Source organism: Pygoscelis adeliae, unplaced genomic scaffold, assembly GCF_000699105.1.
Source record: "Pygoscelis adeliae isolate BGI_AS28 unplaced genomic scaffold, ASM69910v1 Scaffold402, whole genome shotgun sequence".
Classification (NCBI taxonomy): Eukaryota; Metazoa; Chordata; class Aves; order Sphenisciformes; family Spheniscidae; genus Pygoscelis; species Pygoscelis adeliae.
In genome coordinates this window covers 4,423,194-4,447,899 of record NW_008824411.1, presented here as the reverse complement: position 1 = coordinate 4,447,899, position 24,706 = coordinate 4,423,194, and the positions used below count along the sequence as shown (strand labels likewise).

General features: G+C 41.7%; 1 protein-coding gene across 1 annotated transcript in view; it reads left to right on the top strand.

Annotated features, from left to right (window-relative positions):
* LOC103914081 (chromosome unknown open reading frame, human C14orf80) overlaps positions 1 to 24,706 on the top strand; it is a gene marked incomplete at its 5' end in the record, with an annotated part of 77,330 nt that overhangs the window by 16,252 nt on the left and 36,372 nt on the right. Inside the window, 2 exons of the mRNA XM_009320689.1 lie at positions 4,850 to 5,020; positions 11,957 to 12,055. Of these exons, the coding sequence (XP_009318964.1) occupies positions 4,850 to 5,020; positions 11,957 to 12,055 (270 nt within the window). The remainder of the gene's footprint in view (positions 1 to 4,849; positions 5,021 to 11,956; positions 12,056 to 24,706) is intronic.

Here is a 24,706-nt window from a genome sequence, read left to right as displayed (position 1 = left end):
CAGTAAAAGCTGCAGAAGCACTTTATTGGCTTGATTTATGTGATTGCTTTGCCTTTCCCGAGTCCTGCAGTGAGGGATCTAGATGTGCTGCTTCCCACCTTTACGAAACCAGGCTGCGTGCTTAGTGTAGTTGAGTAGTACCTGAGGGTAAATAGTTTCTGTCTAGACCCGGATGAACCCAGGTGAAAGTGAGTAGTGGGGGGAGGCATGCCTTAGTGGTTTTAACTGGCAGCTGCTTTATTTCGCTGTGCTCAAGGTTTAATGTCAGGGAGTTGACTTAATGCATATATCCATGGGTTAAACATGTTATCCGTGTTCCGGTAGGGCCGCTTCTCCACGGGAGGAACAGCAGGCTGTTTGCTGGTTGTCCGAATATGGAAGCAGAGAGCTGATCCGTGCAGGGATTTGGAAGATGTCCGGGGAAAAGCCACAGCACGCCGGGGGTGAGCCGGGGTCCGTCCTTTACCGACAGGTGGCAGCTGGTAGTCAGGACAGAGTGTCGCTCGGGGAGCTAGCCCTGCCATAGCCTTGCTTTTACAGCAACGCAGGCAGCACAGGCCTTTTCATTTCCATGGTGTGCACAGGGCACAGTAAATTTATTAAGGTGAGAATTTGTAGGCATTAAGATAGCTATATGAATTGGAAAAGTACAGAAAGTGTAGAAGTGTGATGAAGTTGCACAACGAAGGGTTTTCTTGGCAGTACTGCTTGTGGCGTATTGTAAGATCTCCACTGAATCTGCAAGGAATTTTGCTTTAAAACAGTTTTTGGAGTTTGTTTAATTCAAAGCGTATGAACAAAGCAAGGTCAACCGCATACCAGGTCACTAAAATCCTCAAATGGAGCAAGTAGTGCAAAAAATGCTCCCTTCTCACATGTCTGCAACACATTGATGCTTATGCTGTTCTTTGATAAACTATTTATATGATGAAGTACTTGCTTAATTTATCTCCATCCGCTGAACTTGCTTAATCTATCTCCATCCATAGAACTGCTCTCTGATTTCCAATACCATGGAATTGCTTTGTATTTCAAACCAAAAAGAAAAGCTTTACTTCTGCTATAAAAGTTGAAACTTCTTAATCTTTAATTTCTCTCTAAGCAAGTTGCATACAAGTTGTTTGCTCAGATGTATGGAATGTGAATGAAAATTGATATATCCCCATGTCTTTTTTTCACACCCTCCTTTCTCCCGCCCCTTATTCTTTTCCTTTAAGTACTTTTATATCTGCTGGCTTTTTTAGTTCAGTGTGTTTTGTGAATCTATCTTGTCTGCTCAGAGCACTTGTGCCATGAGGACTGTGTTGGCTGTTTTTGCACTTGCTGCATCGTCTAACCATAAGTGCATTCACACGTTTTGAAGAATGATCTGGCATCTTTTTTCATAACAATTGGACTTTAAATAGCCTGGGGAGGAATGTTTAGGGCAAAACTCGTGTGGTGTTGGAGACTGAATTCTAGACTGCCTTGCAAAAATTTTAAATATATGCTCTTAGGACATAAACCGTGTTTAGCTCTGACTAAGCCAGAGATGTATTTATGAGCTTGGGGTAGGTTTTGTAGTTTGTGAGCTACCTTAGTTGGGATGGTGATGTCCTGGAATGTGTATTTATTATGTATTTAGCTGGTAATTTGCCTGGATCTTTTACCACAGGAGAGCTGGGTTTAAGTTCTGCCTAAGTGTGGGTAGGGTGGTAGTTCAGGAATTGGCTTGAAGAGAGTTCATGTAAATATATGATGTCACCTTCATCAGGCTTGTGCTTGCTTTTCTGAGTCTTGCCAATAAATGGATATTGAAATCTTTTAACAGCAGTACCTTGAGCTTTTAGGACAGAAAAGCTAGTCTGAAGTGAGTTACAGTGGGAGTGGAATTGAGGGGCTTCGTTCTAGCTTCTGCTTAAGTTATGCTATCACAGGTGCTCTGGCGAGTCCACATCGTCCAGTTTGACAAGACTAGCTCTGATATCGCCAGTGTAATGGGAAAAGACTCTGACACTGCCATGAGGGTATCGATATGTGCTGATGCGGCTTTTGTACTGCAAGCCTGTGGCACCATTCTGTAGCTGGAGTCCATGCGCCTCCCTTCTCTGAAACAGAATCAAAGAGAAACATTAATTGCAGCAAACAGTTTACAAGCAAAAAGCTTTCCTGGTAAGTGGCTGTGAAATGATCTCTTCCAGAACTGGTGTGGAGCATTCTAAGTGTGGGGAGGCCATTGAGGGCCCTGGGTAGTTGCCTTGGCTGCTCGCTCTATGAGTTTGACTAAATAATATCCACTTCTGTATCTCAGAAGTGAATGTAGGTGTGTACCATACACCTGATAGGTGTATCTATTGCTGCATAGATTAGATAAATTCACAGTGATATTTGAAGCAAAGGCTCTAGCTTGTGCTGGTATTTTAGTGATTTTTCTCCCACTGGGAGAGCAGTAAATAGTCTTAGATTGTAAAGATGGGACTAGAAATTGAGGTCACAATATAATATGCAAGACTTTTTTTTTACCTTGTTTACTTTATGCCAGGCTAAGTATTTCATAGCAAAAGTAAATTTTTTGTGCAGTTTGTGAAATAAATAATAGAGAGATCATATTTAAAAAATGCATTGGCTGGCTTCCTTATTTTAATATTAATAAGGCAGGTTGCTACAATAAAATTAGCTCTGCATGGTGTTTGTCACTGTACTGCCAAAGCAATCGAGTCTAATGCCATTCCTTCCTGAAATGAATCCCCAGGAGAGCAGTATTTGTGCCGTTCTGAAACCTCCAACCAAGGAAGTTGGAGTTGAACTGTAAATTATGGAAAATGCAGATTTTAATCTGGGAATCCCAAGTCTGTCTCTGGCCTTGTGGCTTTCTGGCTACTTATATGAAGTGTTTTAATGTTGTTTACACATGTGTTTTCTCTGCTGTAGTGACTAATATCCAATTGCTTGACTCACCACGTTTATGGACAACTTGGTAATCATATCTGTATGGTTTCATAGTCCAGAAACCTCTCCAGGTGGGGGCAAGACAATCTCAACCATGAAGGTACTTAGCTAGGACTGCAGCGCCCTAGGACATAGTGCCTTTCGATTTAGGGGCAAGGGGCTGAAGGCATCTGAGGAAAAAGAGTGACATTGCTGTTGGCACAAAGGAGATACTGTCTTGTCTTTTTTTTTTAAAAGATGAATCTGTGCCTTTAAAAGGAAAAGCCCTTTACCAACCCTGTGCCCCTGTGATTTATAGCATGCATTTATCTGAGCCACAGAGCAAAGGGAAAAAACCTGTAATCTTGATACATTTTGTTATGTGACCAGAACAGCATTTTTGTGCTTATAAATAATATGAACACTCATTGTATTAGAGGCCCTGTCAACTGAGGTGATACTTAGGTTAAAACAAGCATTAGGGGGTTATTTGCTCATGGTTATAGATACGCTTCTGCTGAAATCTGCATTTACAGCAAGATTAAACTCTCTTCATTTTACAGTTTGCATTTTTAGTTTAGGATCCAAATTGGAATTACATTCAAGCTTTGCCTGCCAACTGAATCTTTGTAAGACTTTATTGAACATGGAAGTCTGTGAAGCCGGGAAGCACATATGTTTAAATACCATCAAGGTCTATGGGTCCAAATATCTGCTTAAGTGTTTTCTTGAAAACAGTCATGTTTCAAGTAGGCTTTTTAAATTTCCACTTTAGAGAAATGTCTTGAGAATCCAACAACTGGGATACACTTTTTTAGCTGGTGAACACCTGTTCTGAATAACCAGGCCTTTGCAGTTCTATGTTATTTCTACTTCTTATGAGATGCTGTAGTAAAAAATTTGGAATTATGGATTGTGTTTATTGTATGTACTTTCTATAGACTGGATGAAGTTAACAGTTCAGCCGTACTTTAAGTGGTGTTACTGGCATCAGAAGTAAAACAACCCATGTCTTCCTCCCTTTTCAATTTGCAATCTGCAGGAGTCTTAGCTGAAAACTGAGAGAGAGATCTGTTTGTAAATGTGAATGATCTCTTTGTGCAAGGGACTGGGGGAGGTGGAATTCCCTCCCTGTTCCTTGGGAAAGAGATACGACAGAAATGTCTTGCTTGCTTTATGCCATTAGCCAAGGAGAAATTTCATTCAGAAGATGAAGATGGTGGTTGGTATTTTTTTTTTTCTGCAGCAGAAGGAAAGTGGGACAAGATGAGCAAAAGGAAACTCTTAGCTTTTCCCCTCTTTCCAAATTACTCTAGAGAAAGGCAAATCAAGGCAAGACAGGTGGTGCAACTGTAGCTGGGAGTGCCTCTGTGGACTCCTGACCAATGTCAGCTGGATGACTGTTTCTTTTCCTCTATCCTGCAAGAAGGGAAATGCTCGATGGAGGAAAGAAAATAGCTGGGTAAGCACAGGCCCACAATTTTGTCCCTATATAAGGCATTGATTAACAAAATGGGGTCACCGAATACAGCCTGCAGCACTTTCAGGAAGACACTGGAGGAGCTAAGTCTGTTTTTTATATTCTTTGACTTATTAGAATCTAGTCAAAATGTGATTTTTCCCATCTGGGTAAAGAACATGCTTGCTGTCTCAGGAACACTGTGTCTTCCTGGGTATGGAAAATGAAAGACAGGAGAGGAGACAGCTCACCACGTCATAGCTGAGAAGCTGATATTTATTCCAGACTTCAGTACTTGTTTAGGCTGTTCCCAGTCCTGTACTCTAAATGATTACAATTTCTCTCTACTGCTGGAACTTACTTCCTTTTTTGGTGATTTTTTTTCCTTCTTTGGCCTATTTGCCTTGTATGTTCTTCACTACTGAATGATTTGAAAGTGTTGAAGCTAATTTAAAACGTTTTGGTATTCTCTTCTGCTTTTAGTGTGAAGATGATCTGCCTAACAGCCAGAAAGGTACAACTGAAATAGCACCTGAATGTGGGCTAGAAGACAGAGTAGATGTTCGATACCTTCAGTGGTTAAATGGGAGACTGAGGTTCCAGTGGCGGAGTTTGCATGCATTGCACCAAGAGCAATGCAAACTTTTGCACAAGGTAAATGATTCTTCTAACTCACTATGGCATTGTTTATTACTTAAAAGCCTTGTCAGCTAGTGCTAAATGTACAAATTATTCTTATTTGCTAGTTCTGCATTTTCTGTAGGTAAGAGTGTATTACTCTAAATATAAATACCCCCACCTTTCCCCAGTGGGGCAGAACTGTGAGAAAATGAAGTATGTACAGTGTTCGTAAGGTTATAATTGTTGTATAAAAGTCTCTCTTGCAGGTTGGCACATTAGTCGCTTCTGCAACCATAGGCCTCTTGCAGGTTGGCACATTAGTCACTTCTGCAACCATAGGCTGTCTCCATTTTTCTCAGAAAATACCTGGTAGAAGCAAGACAGAGCATTCTGGTCCCACAGACAAGAAATAGTGATCCAGAACTATAAGTTCATCGGAAATGTGGATTCAAAATATTGAGCATGGATGTTGGAAGTAATAGCAGCAAAATAAAATGCATTTTCCCTTTCTGAAGTACGAGGGAACATCTGAGCAGAACCCCAAATCTACCTGCTTTTAAATCAGGAATCAGTAGTGGTCTCTACATTGCTAAGATTCCAGTTCTGTTCCCATTTATGAATAATGTTTATATGCCTGTCTGAAAATCACAGACATCTGGGAGCATCATGTCTGCTTAGGATGGAAATAGCCTGCAGTCCCAAAGTTGACAGTGATGGTGACTGCAGAGACAAATTTAAAAAAATGGTTCTAAAGATAGTCCTAAAAGTTATTCAGTAGTGTTTTCCCTAGGCCCCATTTCTCAATTCATACCTCTTCAGGTAACTTATATGGAGCCACTTAGTGGTGTACCCAGAACCTTCACAGCAAACCTTTTTGAGGCTAAGAATGGATTTGAGAAATTTCTCCTCAAAGAGCAACATTTATTAGAAAGTTGTCAGAATCAGAACAAGAGGGTTTTGAATGAAGATGCCACCTTGGTTTTAATCTGTGTCTGACAGAGCAATGCTGAAAACTATAATGAGGTTGCATTTTGTTCTTTCCATGAATTGATTGCTAGGGAAGATGTCTGATTGACAGCCCTAGGGAAAGCTCAGATGGTGTGTGTGCAGCAACATTTAAAATAACCTTTTGCTTCTCATTGCCCACTGCGAATGTGCTTTCCTGATCTGGGAATGGAGATAGCAATTCACCGTAAGTGCAGGTGCAGTCCTTGGCTTTTGCACTGAGATTACGGACAGTGATGCTATTGGGAGAGGTAGCTTAGTGATACAAAACTCAAATGAAATGATTGGCATCTTCTCCCCTTGATAAGCTACCTCTAAGGTATGCTGATTTTTATAGTAGGTGAGGCAAATATCTCCATAACTCATCATCAGCGCTCTGATTTATGTAGTAGTTGGCAGTAACAAATCATTAGGCAGCTTCAGTACCTCAGCTTGCAGTTAATGAGACCAAGGAGAATTAAGAGCAGGTTGAACGTGGGGCCTCGAGTACAAACAGAGATACTCTCAATGGTCCAGATCAGGCACTGAAATGATGAAGAGATGCGCTGATTGGGCAACATGCTAAACTTGTTGACAGGGGAGATGATGACTTCCTATGGGGATTGTACTTGGAAATAAACTTGGACTTTTTTCCCCCTGTGGCTATCCAAGGAAAAATGTTTGCCCAAGTTAGGACTGTTACAGTCAGACAAATATGAGACAGGTTAGTTATGCTGCAGTTCCCTGGACCATGATTTCCAGAATCTGGAAGAATAAGCAGGAGGGAGAATGTTTCTCTGTTCATCCAGTTTCCCAAAGCTGCCATTACTGCCTTCTCCAAGAGTCATCACTGGACTAAATTGAAAGCAATAAGCAACGCTGGTGATGATTCTTATGACCAGACTATGCTCTGCAGTGTATGTAGAGGGTTGCCATCACAGATGTATACATAGGAGGATAGATTGGAACCCAGCTCCTCTATATGTGATCATACACTGATATTATGTGTGCTCAAATACGTGTGTGCAACTGTGGGAGTTCTGTTCAGAGCTGTAATTAAGTGCAGTGCTCTGATTTATATTTTAGTCTGAATTAAAAGCAGGAAAATTGAAAGGTAAAAATGACTTTGGAAGGGACTTCATTACAGTGCCACATTAATGTTAACATTTACGGTAACACAAAATATAACATACTTACACAATTTAACAGCTGCATAAACAATAATTGATATTTCCTGACTCTTTATAGAGAAATTTTGGCTGTGCTACTGCATTAATTTTAAAACTTTTAAACTAGTCTGCTATGTGTTAGAAGACTGAGCTGACCCAATATGACCTCTATATGAGCTGCTGCTTTTCTCATATAAACCACAAACATGGTATGCAAAAGGCTAATGAGTGTTATGGTTTTTAATTATGCTGACAGATTTACAGAGGGTTTTCTCTACAAAATGATAATTACGGCTTTTACTTGCTCTGTTTAATAACTTAACAGGTTATGTATCTCCAACTGTGGAACAGTTGAGATACATATTTACCGCTGATCACGTGCTATAATTTTTGCCAAGTAGTGGCGACACTTCCACAGATTTCATTCTGTGACTCACACAGGCTCTAAAATACCATGTTCTCTATTTGGGGCTTTCTGAGAAAAACACATCACGCTTGGAAAATATGTTCTTATTCAGGAGATGACTGCTTTGCCACTGTATTTTTTTAAGTATGGATATTGCTACTGGAAGTAAGACTTGTACATAGCGAGAGGCTACCAAGATAGTCAAGGGCTAGCTAAGTTGGGCATGACCTCCAAGAAGAGGTTAAGGGAGTTGGGCTTGTTTGCTTTGGTGGAGAGGAAGCTGAGGGAGAGGTCACCTAATAGCTGTGTTCAGCTATTTGATGGTAGTTCAGTTACAAGGATGGTAGTTACAAAGATGGATCCACGGTCTTCTCAGCAGTACCAGAAGACAAAGGGGAAGGGGCCACTGATTATAGCTTGGAAGGTTCAGGCATATTAGAAAAAGCTTCTCTGGGATGACAGGCAGCATTGGAGCAGGTCACCAGAGATGCTGAATTGTCTCCATCCTCGGAGGTTTCCAAGACTCACATACACAAAGCCACAAACTGATGTTGGTGATAGTCCTTGTTAGAGCAGGAGGTAGGACTAAAGTCCTCTGAAGATCTTTTCTGTTTCTATGATTTTGTGAAAAAATTCTGAATCGTTTGGGTGATCAGGGACATGTACTTTCAGGTTGGAAGTGATGACTCATGTCTTAATGAAATAGTACTGTACTGCCTGAAGAAAGGGTAAGGGAGCAGTAGGAGGGAAATAGAGGGGAAAACAGGCAAAAATAAATGGCTGTTCTTTCTCTAAGGTACACAAATGATAACTGAAACTGATTGCTGGGGCCTCTATCTACTCTGTCCTGCCTACAGCCACTTAAGGTTGATGGTATGAAGTTCTGTAGTAACCAGTGTAGGTTACTGAAGAGGGAAGCCTTCCTGGAGCTATAGCCGGTCATGTGTTGGGAATTGCTTGTTAGGGTCTGACTGGCTGTTCCTCTTTGCTAGTTCTTCTGATGAGCTGCTTTTCAGTGACTTCAGCTCCTAGAAGGCATGTTGAAGCTTACAGTCACACACATGTCCTGCTGTAGGAGGAAGGCTTCCTCAGGGAAATCTTAACCTCTCTGTTGCTGAGGAATTTTGCAGCCTGAGGCTATGAGCTGTTGAATAACGTTATAATGGCTTCTCAACGTGGACAGGTTGGCCTACTTTGAAAGTATAATATAGTGATACCATTATAATTCCCTCGAAATTCTCAGTGGTACATATTTACCTGATACACGTTCAAATATATGGAAGTGTGAAGGGTAAATTACCATGTTAAGGCATGCCTCTTGATTCCTTCTATTCTGTTTCTTCCTCTTTCTGTCAAGTGCCAGAGGAATATCTATCTGCCTGGTTTTTGATCCCTCTTGAATTCATAGGGGAGAGCAGCTGTTTTTAGTTAGGCTTTGAATTACCACTTCGCCTTAAAAAATGTCAATGAGGAGCCTTACATAGTTTCAGAAAAACAGGTAGGAACCTGAATAGTTTAAAACTGGCATTGTTTTTTGGGTCTGTTAAATGCATTGTGCCACAACCAGCATGTGAAAAGAAACAGCAGAACAAGTGAGTTTCTGTAAAACCGATGGATTTCCTGTGGGTATTTTCAGTTATCCTCCATCCACTAAAGACTAGGACAGAAATCACACCTGAAATAGGGGAAGGTTAGACCGGGTTCAGAGGTGAATTTTGTTAAGCAGGTGAACATCTTATTGTGGACTATGGATATAAGTTAGTAGGAATAAAATTATATTAAATGGAATTCTTGATGCTGGAAGAAGAGTTTAACATAATTGGCAGTATCACATCATGGTAAAATGGCAATAATCGTTGTAATATGCTTGGAAACTGTAAGAGCAAGAGTTGTATTCTGTCAGTAAGAATGCAGAGCAGCACTGGGAAATAACTCCTATGAATGGAGTGGTATCTTGTGCCTCCTCTAAGATAAACAATATAAAATAAGATGTATTACAATGGATTGGATTGGTCATATCTATGTATCTGATGTTGTAGTAAAAGAGTAAAGGGACAAGGACAAAGTCTTGATCTCTGAATAACAGAGGGCAGAGACTGGTGCTGGGTGATTACCTCATTGTCAGTAATTTATGAGTGAGCTAAACTGCAATTGTTAGATGCATCTGCATCTTGGCATGAAGAATCTACCATGTTACTCTGTGAATTACTATATTTGTGTTGTGGTTTTGGCTGGGATAGAGTTAATTTCCTTCCTAGTAGCTGGTACGGTGCTGTGTTTTGGATTTAGGATGAGAATAATGTTGATAACACACCGATGTTTTAGTTGTTGCTAAGTCGTGCTTACACTAGTCAAGGACTTTTCAGATTCTCATGCCCTGCCAGCAAGAAGCTGGGAGGGGGCACAGCCAGGACAGCTGACCCAAACTGGCCAAAGGGCTATTCCATACCATACGATGTCATGCTCAGTATATAAACTGGGGGGAGTTGGCTGGGGGGCGATGACCACTGCTTGGGCACTGGCTGGGCATCGGTCCGTGGGTGGTAAGCAATTGCATTGTGCATCACTTATTTTGTATATTCTATTATTATTATTATTATTATTATTTTCCCCTCCTTTTCTGTCCTATTAAACTGTCTTTATCTCAACCCATGAATTTCACTTTTTTTGCCCCGATTCTCTCCCCCATCCCACTGTGGGAGGGGAGTGAGTGAACGGCTGTGTGGTGTTTAGCTGCCTGCTGGGTTAAACCACAACAATTGGTTAATTATATCTTTTTTGTCTTGAGATATTTGGTTTGAAAATCTTTGTTTTTTCCTAAAGTGAATTTGCCGTTAGATCTCAATAGCGCATTCTTTAATGCAGTAGAAGTTTTTCCTCTCGTGCAAGTGGGTGTGAGCTATGAACAAGCCCCCTTTTCATCTCTTAAGTGAATTAGACAAGCTGATCTCCCTGCAGGGTGTCTAAGCTAAGTGTTTAGGAGTTGGTACTGGGAACTCCCCCGAAGTGGTGCTTAGTGGGGGGCTGTGCCTGTACTCTCAAGCAAAGGTTAGTATAAGGTTAAATCAGACCTGCCTCCACCTCAGTCCGTTCCAGTGCCACGCAGCAACAGCTACACATGCTGTGTCTCTCACCCTCTCGTTTGCTTCTTTTACCTTGGTACTGTTTCCCTCTTTAAGCCTTGTTTCATCTTCAGTATGTTGTGGTTATCAATAACAGACTGTAAAAATACAAATACGGGATTATTTCAGTTACAAATACTGGATTATTCCAGTATCCATCTAGTCTGGTCTCAGGGGAACACCTTATTCCCCTGTTGTTACAGTTTTAGAGTATTTGTTTTGGGCTGCTGCAATGTACTTTGTGGAGGGGCTGAAATTCATCCCTGGTGCTGGAGGCCCAAAGGTTTGGCAGCCAGAGTTATGCAAGAATGCAGCAGGGAGAGGAGTGGCAAGTAGAAAGGAAGAACATTGTGTGGGGAGGTGCTCTTTTATTTTTAAACTCACGTAGCTCTGCACATGTGACAGATGGTTGTCACCAGAAGTGAGTTTTGGGAAAGGAACACTAAAATATTCTGAAGTTTCAGGGAAGGGTTGATCATTACCCAGTGCCTGTCAACTTTAAAATAGTTGTCAATACCCAAGTGTATGATAAAGTTCATATTAGAATAAAGGAAGAAAAGCAGGAAACATTCTCTGTCTTCTGGCAGAAATATTAATGAAATATGAGCGATTGTCTGACAAATGTGCACTGCTATCTTGTTTGGCAGCTGCAGTTATTACAGTAACAAAGGGATCAGCTCTGAATAGGAGGAATTGCTTTTTATTGTTCCCTTGACTAACTTGGGAAGCTTCTTCGTCAAGTAATTGATGATACCATCACCAGTGCAGCTGGGACAAGGTCCCAGTACATGAAAGCCAACAATATATAGCAGCAAAAGAAACTTACTGTAACTAGGTAGCATTTTCTGCTTTAAAGGAAGAAATAAAAAATTATTCCGAGGGTATCCTTTACCTCTGTTAAGACTTCTGCTATCTGTGTAAATGGTTTCTCCTTTCATGCTATGCACAAGAGTGTGTGTAGTGTAAGGGAAAAGACTTTAAGATAGGATGAAAAGAGAAATCTTTCAGTTTTACTGTGGTGGCAGCAGTAGCAATTCCTGCATGTGGTTGTGGTAACGACACCAGATGGACCATTTTGTGAGGTGATTGTGGTGCATGAACATGTTTTAAAAAGGTCTGTTGTATTGGTGGTAGTAGTTACATTTGTACTTGTCCATTGGGAATGGGCTTGTAACCACTGGTTCACATCACCATTCCAATCCATGCAGCCGTTAGATGGTAGCTAATGATGTTGTTAATGATCTGGTCCTTGTACTGACAAATATCTTTTAAATTTAATCTATTTCAGATCCATTTATTCACTAGTGGCTCCCATACGGACCAGATCCTTGGACATTTTTCTGTCACAGAAACAGATCTTGTTAGGCAACCGGAGAACTACAAGCAGGTAATGCTTCTCCTGTAATTCTTGAATGCTTAGTATGCTTTACACAAACATTGTTCAGCAGAAGGCTGCACTTCTTGTAACCTGTTTTTACCTTGGTTTCCAACAGAAATAAGGGCTTATATATTGAATTGTCAGTTTCCTCACTTATAACTTGTATTTACCATATGGTTTCTTCCAGTTTGATAGAACATAGACGCAAAGGTATTAGGCTAAGTTTTATAAAAAATGATAGACAGGGAGTGGGGAGAGACCTCACTGAAAGTGCCACTGAAGAAAAGGCTTGTAGAATAAAACGTTCTAGATCGGTTGGCTGACTGTTGTTGTATGCTACCAGTAACCTACACCTGGGCCAGTCAGGCAGAGTGTCTGCCTGTGACCTTGCCTGAGCGGGTTGTCAGTGAGAACGTGGAGAGATCTGATTTATCTCTCCAGAAGAGCCAAAACACGCCTGGTGCTAGCATTCATTAGTTCCGGAAGTTATACAAGGTGACTACCTTTTTGTATGACGGTAAGGGGCTTTATTTTGAGAAATATTTTAGAAGCATGGAATGGTTGAGGTTGGAAGGGACCTCTGGTCCAACCCCCCTGCTCAAGCAGAGTCACCTAGAGCAGGATGCCCATGACCATGTCCAGATGGCTTTTGAATATCTCCAAGGATGGAGACTCCACAGCTTCTCTGGGCGACCTGCTCCATGCTCAGTCATCCTCACAGTAAAAAAGTGTTTCCTTATGTGTTCAGACAGAACCTCCTATGACAAAATCATTTTTTCCTAGTGTACTGTTTTACCCTTAAGTATACACTTCTGCTGCTCTCAAATACTCAATTATCATAGATGTTTCAATTTATTATTTGAAGTAGTACAATTCACTTGTTTTAATACAATATAATACTTTTTTTTTTACAAATCAGTGTTTAAAAGTTCATTCTATGTGGAACTGAAACAAGATTGAAATTTTAAGCTCAGCCCTAACAAAATCACTATTTGGCAGATTTCTGCAGTCTGTCCAATTCTGTTTACTCAAAGAAGATATTCTTTCTGCTGCTACCTTAAGATCAGAAGAGGGCATTGTAAATACCGCGCACAAAGAAATTCAGAAAAGTAGATTTGAAGATGGGAGATAGTCTTATGTTCAAACCCCCTAAAGTAAAGTGCACGTTAATCTTTCATTACTGAGCATTCCTTGGATGAATGGTTCACATCCAGCCTCTTGATAAGGTTCAGCTGTTTAGAACATTTTCCTGGAAAATTACTGTTTTTCTAGAGCAAATGGCTAAGTCAACTTGAGATTTCTTTTTCATTTCTGCTTCACAGTCCCCCTCCTACAGTTTGCTCAGCAGCTCAGAACACACAGCAGCACAGTCCTCTGAAGCCTATACTTTATAGTCGTCCAGAGCTTATCAGATGTCCAGAAAGGTCTGGTGGGCTGGTACTAGAAACTTCCAGGCTGTGTAGAAGGACTTCACAACTACCTTTTTCCAAAGCCTTACCCTGAATATGTCAGTGATCTATTACAGTAAAGCATAATGATACTCTAATAAAGCCTGTTTGGTTTTGACTCCGCTGTTAATGAACCATTCCAGGAGTTTTCTTTCTTGCATTGCTGCTCCCTTTCCTGGATGTCTCCTTCAGGTGTGCTGTTCACTGGAGGCTCAGGATAAAATGGAAAGAAGGTTTTTGTACTTTAAACATTGTGGTTAGATGAGGTGCTATAGTCAAGAAGGTTTAGTGGGCAGCTATGTTGCTTAGTTAAAATCTGTGGAGTCTTCATTCCACCTTAAAGAGCAAATACATGAAACAAGGGACACCCCTTCAAAATAAGGGTGATCACTGAGAGGGACAGAGGCAGGGTGGCAGAAGATGTTTTCTTCAAATAAACTATGAGTGGCCATAGTCTCCATCTCCAGTTTCTGGGCTCTAACAGGTGCAATCCCAGACAGGCTCCAGCTCCAATGCACATGTGTTCGAAATGCTTTTCTTATGTCACTTACTGCTTGGACTGGTCCAAAATTGGAATTGTCAGCTGTGAAATTCTTAACCTCTTGAAGCTCTTGAACCTATTCAAGAAAAGGGGTTCCTCTAAGCTGCTTTCTTGTACCTGATTCTAAAATAAACAGGAAAAATTGCAGGAAATCATCACAACACTTCAGTACACATTTTCGAGAGACTTACAATTCTTATCATCATCATTTGAGCAACCCTTAGTAGTTTTTGTCTCCCCTTACCCTTATTTCCCAAAGGCAGCTTCCAGAAGTCATATGCTCAGTATGTATGAACAGCCCAATATAACAAGGTGGTATGGACTTGAACAGGCAAGGTTGTTTCAAGTGTCAGTTTTCCAGATGGATATAATACTTGATATGCAAAGTGATGCTTTTTTGGAAAATGTAATAAAAAGCTTCTAATTTTCAAATATCTTGATAAGATTAAGTAAATTATGCATATTTGAATAGCTTGGTTTTCAAATATTGGTGCAGATGGCAGCACTTTGCCAAATGTTTTTTCCAAAAACTGTGAAATAATTTTTTCTCTTTAAGTAATGTGACATTTCTGTTAATGTTACCTCAAATAACCTGCTGCATGGATCAATAAAAAGAGCAAGCATGTCAATATGTCTTACTGCAATGCATGCCTCTTGGTGGATGGTGTTATGAACTCCTTCTCACGTTAGGCTAGAAAATGCAAAGGATAGAAATGAAAAGTGGATCAAAGTGTCAAAAATTAGCTATCACAGAAAGGACATTGGGCTGTTTTTATTGAAGCCTAGTGTTCATTTTCATCAAAAATATCCTGTGAGATAAGTTGCTCTGACCTGTAATAAAACAAGAGATGTTTAGTCTGTCAGGAAAAGTGTGATAGGATACAGATAGCTGTGAAATTAAACTTCAGTTTATGAAATGGAAAAGTCATGCTACTCCTTTTCTGTAGAAATTGCGCATTAACTTGTTTAAAATGTTCTTCCCTTGGTTTTCTGACTATAAAACTCTTTTAGTGCTTTTATGTACAGGGATTTTACTGGACATTATTATTCTTTTATCATCATAAATGTCTTTGTCAGATTCATAGAGCTGGAAATTTTCCAAGTGTAATAGTTTTAATTATGTTTTTCTCTAGTGAGGCATGATCAAAATTCCAACTTTTCCTGCAGTTTGACTTGGCTGTGCTTACATACGTGTGTGGCTGTGAATCGCAGGTCACTGCTGTGTTTAGTTCCTGTGCCGCCCGCGGGTGTCAGTGAATGGGGGGTGGCGTTATTTCAGCTGGTGTTCAATTTCCAGTTGAAGTACATGTACATACTCATGTTAGCTCTTGACCTCTACAGGCATGTCCTTTTTTCCCAAGATGCTGTCACGTCTTTTTGAGCACTCCCTAGCTTGCAGAGTGTTGCATGAGAAATATGCTGGTGGTCGTTTTCTCAGCAGAAGCGCCTCAGTGGTGATGGTTATGGAGCCGTTTGCCTGCGAGGCTGTGCTAGAGTGTGCAAATCAGGGACAATTACAGTGCGGCCGCGTGCAACAGCCGTGTATTGCTAGGGAGCTTGGATGTTCATTGTGTCTTTTCTTTAAAACCTCTTGCATGTATTGCTTAGAGTGTGCTAGAACACAGTCTAGAGCATCTTGAATGTCTTGTGTTTTGGTACGTTTTCCAAGCTGTATCGGTACTGCTCGTTTTGAAACAGTTCCCCTAGTCAACTGGTGTGGGGCTGGGGGGCTGCTGTTATTTGCCAGCCTGAAGTATCTCAGTGCAGAAATGGAGTTCTGGTCTCCGGCACTGTGGCTGAAATAGTTTGGAAGGCGTGTAGAAGACGTGGCTGAGGGTAAGCATCATCTGCCCCAAACTTTCCAAGGCAGTGTGGTCTATCTCTGAGGATGCGGTCACATTCCTCTTGAGACTGTGAGGACAGTGGTTGTGACGTGCGACCAATTGAATAGTTTTTCATTGTTGTGAGCATAATATAATCCCATTCTTGTCTATGAAGCCTATTTACCTTAATTCTACATTGCAGTGTCACCAGTTCTGATGTTTTACCTTGAGCTCAAAAAAATGTTTGTTGCACTTAAGAGTCATTAAATTAACTTTCTCATCAAATTGTTACCATATAGAGATCAATGAACTTCGAAGCAAAGCAGCCTAGTCCTTCGGTTTCTTCTGTCTCTTCATATACTGCTTTGTATGTGGAATTCAATCTGGCAGGTTTTGTGATTAGCAGAGATTAAAAGCTGTATCAGAACTCAGGTCATTGGTACAATGCTGGCAGTGCTGGAGTGATCATTGAAGTTGTAACGAATAAAGATGACACCGTTAAATGCCAGTAGATCAATTTACTGAGTGTGACAGCAAATAAACAATACAGCTGTCTGCCAGATGGACACAGAGAAATTCATAGAACTTGGGTGTGAATAGCTAATAATTTTGTTTCAGAATTTTATGAAAAATTTATACTTGTTGATCATTAACACATTTTAAAGGGAATTTATTTGGCTTAAGGAGCAAAGGTCCTCGGTAGCAAGTAAATAGGAGCAAACAAATAGTCTGTCTGACTTTGCATACGTAATGGATGGTCAATTCCATGCCCATAAAAAATTCAGGTGAGCTTCAGCTCTCCAGGCAGCAGGGATTGGGTGAGACAGGATAGGATGGTATTGGCATAGCATTGATCTGCTTTCTGGACTGTTCATGTGTCAGGGAAGGAAGCCAATGTACAATATGTGTATTGCTTCCTTCAGTCAGATGGGACTCCATAATTTCTTATTGGGACATTCAAGCAGTAACTGATCAAGTTGTAAGATAAGTTGACTGTGGACCCTAAATCTCGTGGCAGTTTCCATTTAAAATATCTGTCCCAGATGGCTGTTACAGATGGGTGACACAACAGGTTTATTCTCTGTGAGTAATAGCCCATGGTTTGAATTCATGTAAAGCACTAAAGAGCTTCTGTTCTTTTCAGAACAAGTAAATTCAGATTGGGAGCATTAGGAACTGATAGGCTTTGAATTTTCAAAAATGTTGAGCGTGCATTTACTAGTTACTTTGCATGAAATCTGAGTCTTCAGTTTGCGTCATGTGCATGCACATGTGGGTTTGTGCACTTCTTGCATAAAGTCATCCTAATCTGCTGAAGTATTTTATCTGCATAGGCATATTAAACAGTAAGATCAACCAGTATATTCAGTGCACAAACACCACATGAGAGTTTTTGGTCCATTTCTGTCCGAGTGACAGCACCACCTCCTGGAACGTATGCGAAGGCAGAGCAGCAGAAGTGAAGTCTCTTATCTTACACAAGTTATTCAGCTGGTTACTGAATAATTGCTATGGTATTGCATTATCTCCAGAAATGGATCCTAAGTTGCTGACCGTCTTGGATGAAAATGGAGTAACTATGGCAGGATAATTCCAGCTGCTGTGTGCCAGGCTATATTTGGTGTCCTTGTGCTGGTTGTTTGGGACTTCATGGAATGTTCCTGGTGGTGACAGACACTGCAGGCAGGCGCTAAATGAAAATAAACAGTTAAGACCCTGCTGCTAAGCTTGACACTGTGTGACCTCAGGCAGCAACTGAGCACCACACAGCCACTTGCTCACTCTCCCCCCTGCGCCGGTGGGAGGGGGGAGAGAATTGGAAGAGTGAAAGTGAGAAAACTCATGGGTTGAGATAAAAACAGTTTAATAATTGAAATAAAATAAAATGGCAATAATAATAAAAGAATATACAAAGCAAGTGATGCATGATGCAATTGCTCACCACCTCCTGACCAATGCCCAGCCAGTCCCCGAGCAGTGGCCCTCCGGCCAGCTTTCCCCAGTTTATGTACTGAGCATGATGTCACATGGTATGGAATATCTATCTGGCCAGTTTGGGTCAGCTGTCCTGGCTGTGCCCCCTCCCAGCTTCTTGTGCACCTCCAGCCTTCTCAGTAGGTAGAGTATGGGAAGCTGAAAAGTCCTTGACTAGTGTAAGCACGACTTAGCAACAACTAAAACATCGGTGTGTCATCAACATTATTCTCATACTAAACCCAAAACACAGCACTAGGAAGGAAATTAACTCTATCCCAGCCGAAACCAGGACAGTCACATTACTGATTTGACACAGACCTGTGCTAGCATGTAGTATTTCTGTAATCAAGCCTGTTATGGTCTTGTATGGCAGGGGTGAAGGATATGTAGCCTTATTTGCATTTCAAAGAGCCTGCTAGGGGACCATGTGATGTTTTATGATGTTCTTCCATCTGTTGTACAAGAAGCAGTTGAACCAACAGATTTCTCAGAGTGTAGGTACCAATGGAAAAAAAATCACATTCATGCTATAGTCCGTGATGCTGCTGTGTAGAAGATTAATTCAGGAAGCGGAAGCTTGTACTGCATGCAAATTCCAGTAAAAGATTTGTTCTTTTCTGAAAAAATGACCTTGAGCTTCAAGGACAAGCTGCCTTCATTGGTACAAATTGTCATAGATTCATTATTTTCTGTGATGCTCTGGCAACTAATTCTGTTTGATCTGGCCCTCAGCTTTTTTTAGGTTCGTTGCTTCATTCCCTTGGTAAAAGCTGTAGTTCTGTCATTTCTATCATGGAACAGGATCAGTATTTCATGTTGTAAGTACCGTTCTAATTAAGTATAGCTTTGCCTATTTGTCGTCGTGTTTCAGTTTCTTGAAAGGAAAAAGTACTTGAAATTTCTCAAGTGGACCCTGCATAAAAAATAATACAGCATAAAGTTCAAGAGTAATTGAATTGGGGCTTGTGAGTATTTGTGAAAATGTGGGGGTTTTGTTTTGGGTTTTTTTCTGTGCATGTTCTCTCTGAAATCCTTCCTTGGCCAGTCTTGACTCCACAGAAATCTTCATGGAGATTCATTTTATTAGGTGTTATGCCAGGCTCTGTGTGAGCTCTTCATAGAAAAATTGTAGCATGAACCAATTTTCAAGGTGGACCATGTTGCTGTGAATCAGATTGGAACGGTGGACGACAATCTTCCCCAAAGGAATACAAAGGTCTGTGACACAGTTCTTGGGGTAATAGGGTAGAAGAGACAGCCAAGTCCCAAAGGATCTAAACACAATGACATTTTAGACTTACTCTACACACTGCCAGAATAAACTTAGTTTGAATCAGTAGTGCCTCCTGATCATTTACTAAATCTGCTTACAAGGCTTCAGATGACCAGAATCTTTGGATTCTGGCATTGTTGAATTTTCAGAACAACAAGTAAGCTGATAGATTCTGTAGCAAGAACAATTGTTTTTCTTTTCCTTTTACAGAATTTTTTGAAGGTACAGGTTTTTCTAACCCAATGCATCAAAATTTTTACCTACTTTTAAGCAAGTTTGTTTTTCATTGATGATTGCTGCTGGGGTCATCTTAAATAAGTCTTTAATGATGAAATGAGAAGAAGTTCTAGAAATGCTGACCTTTAATAAATTTCAGGGTTCACCAATGAATTGTATGTTAGACCCATGGACACACACATGTTTTCAAAAGGTCAATTATGACAAGTTTTTTGAATTTGCATAATTATGCTCGCCACAGCACTTTGAATAAGAATAGGAAATGCTTTGCCCTTTTAAAGTATTCAGGTTTTCCTCTCTTCCTGTCTTTAACTTGCTTTTACTAAACCATTCTAACATTATTCAGTGAAGAACACAGGGAACATGGACTGACTGTGTTAGGAGCTGCAGGCTGGGAGCAGAAGTAGGGCTCTGGATAGGTAGAGGAAAGGGGCAGGATGGACAGTGAAGAGCCTCTTTGCTCTGGCTCTCGTTCAGTGAAGTCAGGAGCTGGAGGAGACCCCTGGAAAAGAGGCCTGCATGAGGGCAGTGGGGAGGCAAGGTGGCTCTGATGATGTGGAAGAATTCAGACTATCTGGGTGAAAAGAGACTGAGTCAGGCACTGGAGAAAGGCTGCGGCAGGAGGCGCTGAATATGGACAGAAAGGTCAAGACTGGAGAGGAGAGTTAGGACAGGGAGCTATGAATGGGAAGATGAGTCTGTCTAGAGACTTGAATCACTGTCTTGCTCCTTGCAGGATTCCAAGAAATTTCTTACCTGCGGGAAAATGCCATCTCCCTCCAGCAATGGTCCTGTGGACAACCTACTACTGCTGCTAGTTAGTCTGTTGACCCAAGAGTCTGATCCTGCAGATAAGAAATGGGTGTATCTGCTGCTGCAGGAGGAATTTTCAAAAGTATCTTTTTAAAAAAACAAATAAATTAATAGTCTAAATTGGAGTAAGATGATGCAGTGTAACATTAGTAGTATTACTTTAAGTTTATTAGGATATTTTATCCTAGAATTATTGTATCATTCAGAGTGCAGAGTGTCTTGTTTCTGAGTCAGAGCTGGGGTGAAGAAAGTGGTTGATGAAGGTGAAGAAGTAGCAGTAAGAGTGGGAGAATTGTTGGAAGAGGAAGGAAGCCTTAATAGCTGAGGCAGTGGAGCTTTGTCCTGGAGAGCTGTAATACTTCTCTGTCTTTGGGTTCTCAAGTTCCCTGCGGCAAGTTACTTAAACTAGACTTTCCATGGTGGGCTGCCGATGGGATGTTCACATTTTTTGTGTGCCCAATTTGATGCTCGGGGATCTGATTCCTGGAAACGTTGAGTATTCCTAGCTGCTACTGAACTTGGTGGGACCTCTGCTTGGAGCCCCTCAAGAGTTTCAGCAGTGCAGGCAGCATCATCTAGAAATGTCAGATTTAACTCCAGATGGTGTAGTAGGTCCTTGCAGCACACTGCTCTGCTGAAGTATTAGGCTGGATCCTAGAGTCAGGAGAGTGGTGTGTGTTAATGCAACCTAGGCCAGCTACCTGGTTTCTTCCACTAGAGCTGATCAGCCGAGGCAGCGTGCCATGGCTGTGTTGGCTCAGGAACTAACTCAATGAAAACTACCTAAAGCATCTCTGCAAGTTGTTGAGTTGCACTGGATAGACATATCCATGAAGTGCTTTACAGTAATTTTTAAATTCTCTGAAAATCGGGTCTCAGAAGTCTCAGTTAAGGTATCCAAAAGCAATGGAAGCATTTTACTTTAATCTCTTTGCTTTCATTTCCCATTTGTAAAATGACAATAATACTATCATCTCATCTCACATGGGTCATTAGGAAAGATAACTTGTTTATGTGGAAGATAAAAATTCTGTCTTCAGAACGGGATTTGAATGATGTATGGCAAATAAGTCCATGGCTTCCCTCTGAAGAATAGACAGAATGATAAGCAATTTAAAAGGAAAAGGAATAGCTTGTGGAGTGAGCACCAGCCATTCTGTGCCCTTGGTGAGACAGATTATGAAGGGAAGTATTTTGGTCACGTAATTCTAGACCTTATACACATGGGGTGGTCAAATTAGTGTTGTTTAGGCAGCTTGAGTTCTGGCAGTTTTTAACTTCGGATGCTTCAGTTTCCAACCTTAGCAGTTATCTTGCTGGATTGTGGAAGTGTAAAACATACTGCCATGTACTCTGAACAACACTGTCAGTCAAAGCCAATGCTTTTTTTTTCCCCTGTTAAATTACCTAATGTTTTGTGTTGTTGTTCCAGCCACAGTTACTTTAGACATTTTACATGCGTGGTAGTCAGATTGGTGAGAACTAACATGGGAGCTGACATATTAATATTGCAGAGGAGAGCAGATCTGATAACACTTTGAATTATATATGGGGCTCCAGCACCTAAATGCAGGAGGCCTGGAGGCTCACACAAGAAAGCTCGAGGGAGCCGAGTGATCCAGAGTACTCGATTTTTTGATGGTGGTTGTTCAAATAAGAAAGAGTGGAGGCTGTAAGGATGAATTTAATATGAAGGCCACCTGCAGGCTCAAACAAAATATAGCCTCTGTGCTGCTGTGTGATGAACAGGGTCAGGAGTGCAGCAGTGATATTTGGCCAGTCTGAGCTGGCTTTCTGACCCTGTCCGAGAGTCCTGCCCTGTCCTAGACTACTGCTTTCCCCTTGGTGCCCTGATAATCAGTAAGCTGAACAATGGAGCAAGAACTGGCTTTAAACCCCCACGGGTTATGTTGGTTGAAAGATTTATTTTTTCTCTCTAGTTATCTCTAGTTTGGTCTTTTGGTGGTGTGATGTCAGGAGCAGAGTGCCTGCCGCGGTGCTGTGCACAGTGAAATCTGCTACACTGGGATGGGCAGAGTTTCAGAGCCTGCAGGGAGGATGAGCTGTACTGGGAAACCCACGTTTTTCTTGTGTGTGAGGATGTTCAGCACAATACATCAAAGCGTTTTGGTCCTCTTAGTGGGACTGCCTAGATCACCTTTAAAATCCAGAATGCTTACTACTTACTGTTGTTTTTCTGGGAGAAGGCTCTATTGGTTTGAAGCTTGGTACATTGAAGGTTATTGAAATTGGAAAAAGCTGTTGTATTTTGTTTCTTCTGGTTGTGGACATGGGAACCCCTCCTTACAATTAACGGAGCAGCAGTGAATACTGTCTTACAAATGGGGTGATTTGGTGGCTGTTATGCATTTCCTCTAGAGTAGGAGAGTGGCTACTGAGAAAACAATTTAAAAATGAAATCAAAGAACTCTCGGTGATTCAGGTATCATTTTTCCTTCTCACAGTTCATCGCAAGGAAAGAATAAACAGTAAGAAAGCAAAGAAACTGTCAGTGACAGTATATGCTGCCCACCCCGTGCTGCGTGGCAGGAACAAAGAATTTTATTCCTGCCTTTTTTTAATGATTCACTCTACAGAAGGAAGAGGTAGGCTGTCATGTCATTTTCCTTCCGAAATACTGTAGGCAATTGGTTTTCAGTTCATTTGCTGACATTTATCACATAAAACATGGTTTGCTATAGTAGTTATTAAAACCTGTTGGAAACAGTGGATCAGGTACTCATTTGCAAGAATGAGGCAGAGCAGATACAACCCTTGTCATCCGTGTAAAATCAGGAAGAATTACAGAGGTCAAATGGCTTCCAAGCTGCTTTTAGACATTGTCTACTTGTAGCTGGGTTCCTGATACTTCTTAAGAAAGTGAAAGGCTCTGGCCAGCTGGGCACTGTAGAAGGAAGAGCAATCAAATTGTGCAATATAATGTATATTGATATTTCTAAGGCAGATTCAAGTCAATTTTAGAAGGGATGACTTTAAAAAAAAGTTTGATATAAATTACTTGCCTTTGGATGCTTTGTGTGGTTGCCTGATAGGGCAGACAGTGGACCAGTTGTCTTGCGTGAGGAATTCCTCTCCTAACTCCCCTGGTGGTCCCTGTTGTGCTGCTGCTGGAGGTTTTACCCCCCTCCAGAAACAGTGGGGCTTGGCTTCCAGATCTTGTCTGGAAGACAGACAAGGACTATCCAGAGCCAGGAAAGCAGCTGGACGTCAGGGTGGAAGTTTGGGGTTGGTGACAGGAGAAGGGATGAATGGGTACCCATGGGAGAGTTAATTTAGGGAGGTTGGAGAGGCTAGAAACTCATGGAGTGACTATTCCTCATGCTGTAGAAAGAAAGAAAGAAGCCTCTGCAGGAGCTAAACTGCTTTAAATCTCGAAGAATGACTATGATCAAAACAATCTCCTCTGTTTCTCCTTCCCTGCAACTGTCTGCGGTGTCAGATGGTTTTCTGCTCATCTGATGCCTGCTGTTACCGGCTGGTTCAGTTCCACCTGCTCTGGGACAGGCACTTTCTGCCTCCGCAGTCCCCTCAGATCCTGGTGGTGGTTCCCTTTCAAAGCAGCGTAGAGTATCCCAGGCAGAGACATGTAATTAAAGAGCTTTGAGAGAGGCAGACAGGGACAGAGAATGTGCCTGTGTTTATGTATCACTAAAGGAAAATCCTTATATCCTTGTAGCCAAGTTGGTTAGATAGGCTGGATAAGCGAGTGATAATGTGAGTGGAAAATTGTTTGAGCCACTGAACTCAAATTTGTGTGTGGTTGCTAGTGGCGTCCCTCTGGGATCAGCTTTTGGGCCAGTAGTTTAACATCTTATTCATGGCTTGAATGATGGGATGGAGCACACCACCAGCAAGTGTACAGACAATACCAAATTGGGCATACCAGTGAATACACTGGAGGGCAGTGCTGCCGTTCAGGAGGACCGAGACGGGCTGGAGAAATGAGCTGAGAAGAGCCTCAGGAAGCCCAGTACAGGCTAGTGCAAAGGCCTGCATCTGGGGTGGAATAACCCCTTGCAGTGGTACAGGCTGGGAGCTGACTGCTTAATAAGCAGCTTTGTAAAAAAGACCAACCCCTGGGGGCCCAGGTGGACCGGAAGTTGCCCAAGAGCCAGTAGCGCACCCAGGCACCCAAAGGCTGACTGCATCCTGGGCTGTGTTAGCAGGAGTGCAGCCAGCAGGGCGAAGGGAGGGATCCTGTCCCTCTGCCCAGCGCTCGTGAGACTGAGTGCTAGGTGTCTGGTTTGGGCTCCCCAGCACAAGGACAGTGGCATACAGGAGCAAGTCTAGTAAGGCCACTGAGGTGGTCGGGGCTGGAGCACGGACCAGGCTCCTCTCTGAGGTGCACTGGGACAGGAGAAGAGGCAACAGACACAAGTTGGAACATGAGAAATTCTGCCTAGATATAAGGGGGAAAAAATTGCCGTGAGGGTGGTCTAACTCTGGAACCAGATCCTGGAGAAGGGGTGACATCTCCATTGTTGATGTTCAGGACTTGCTGGACAGAGCCCTGAGCACCTTGCTTTC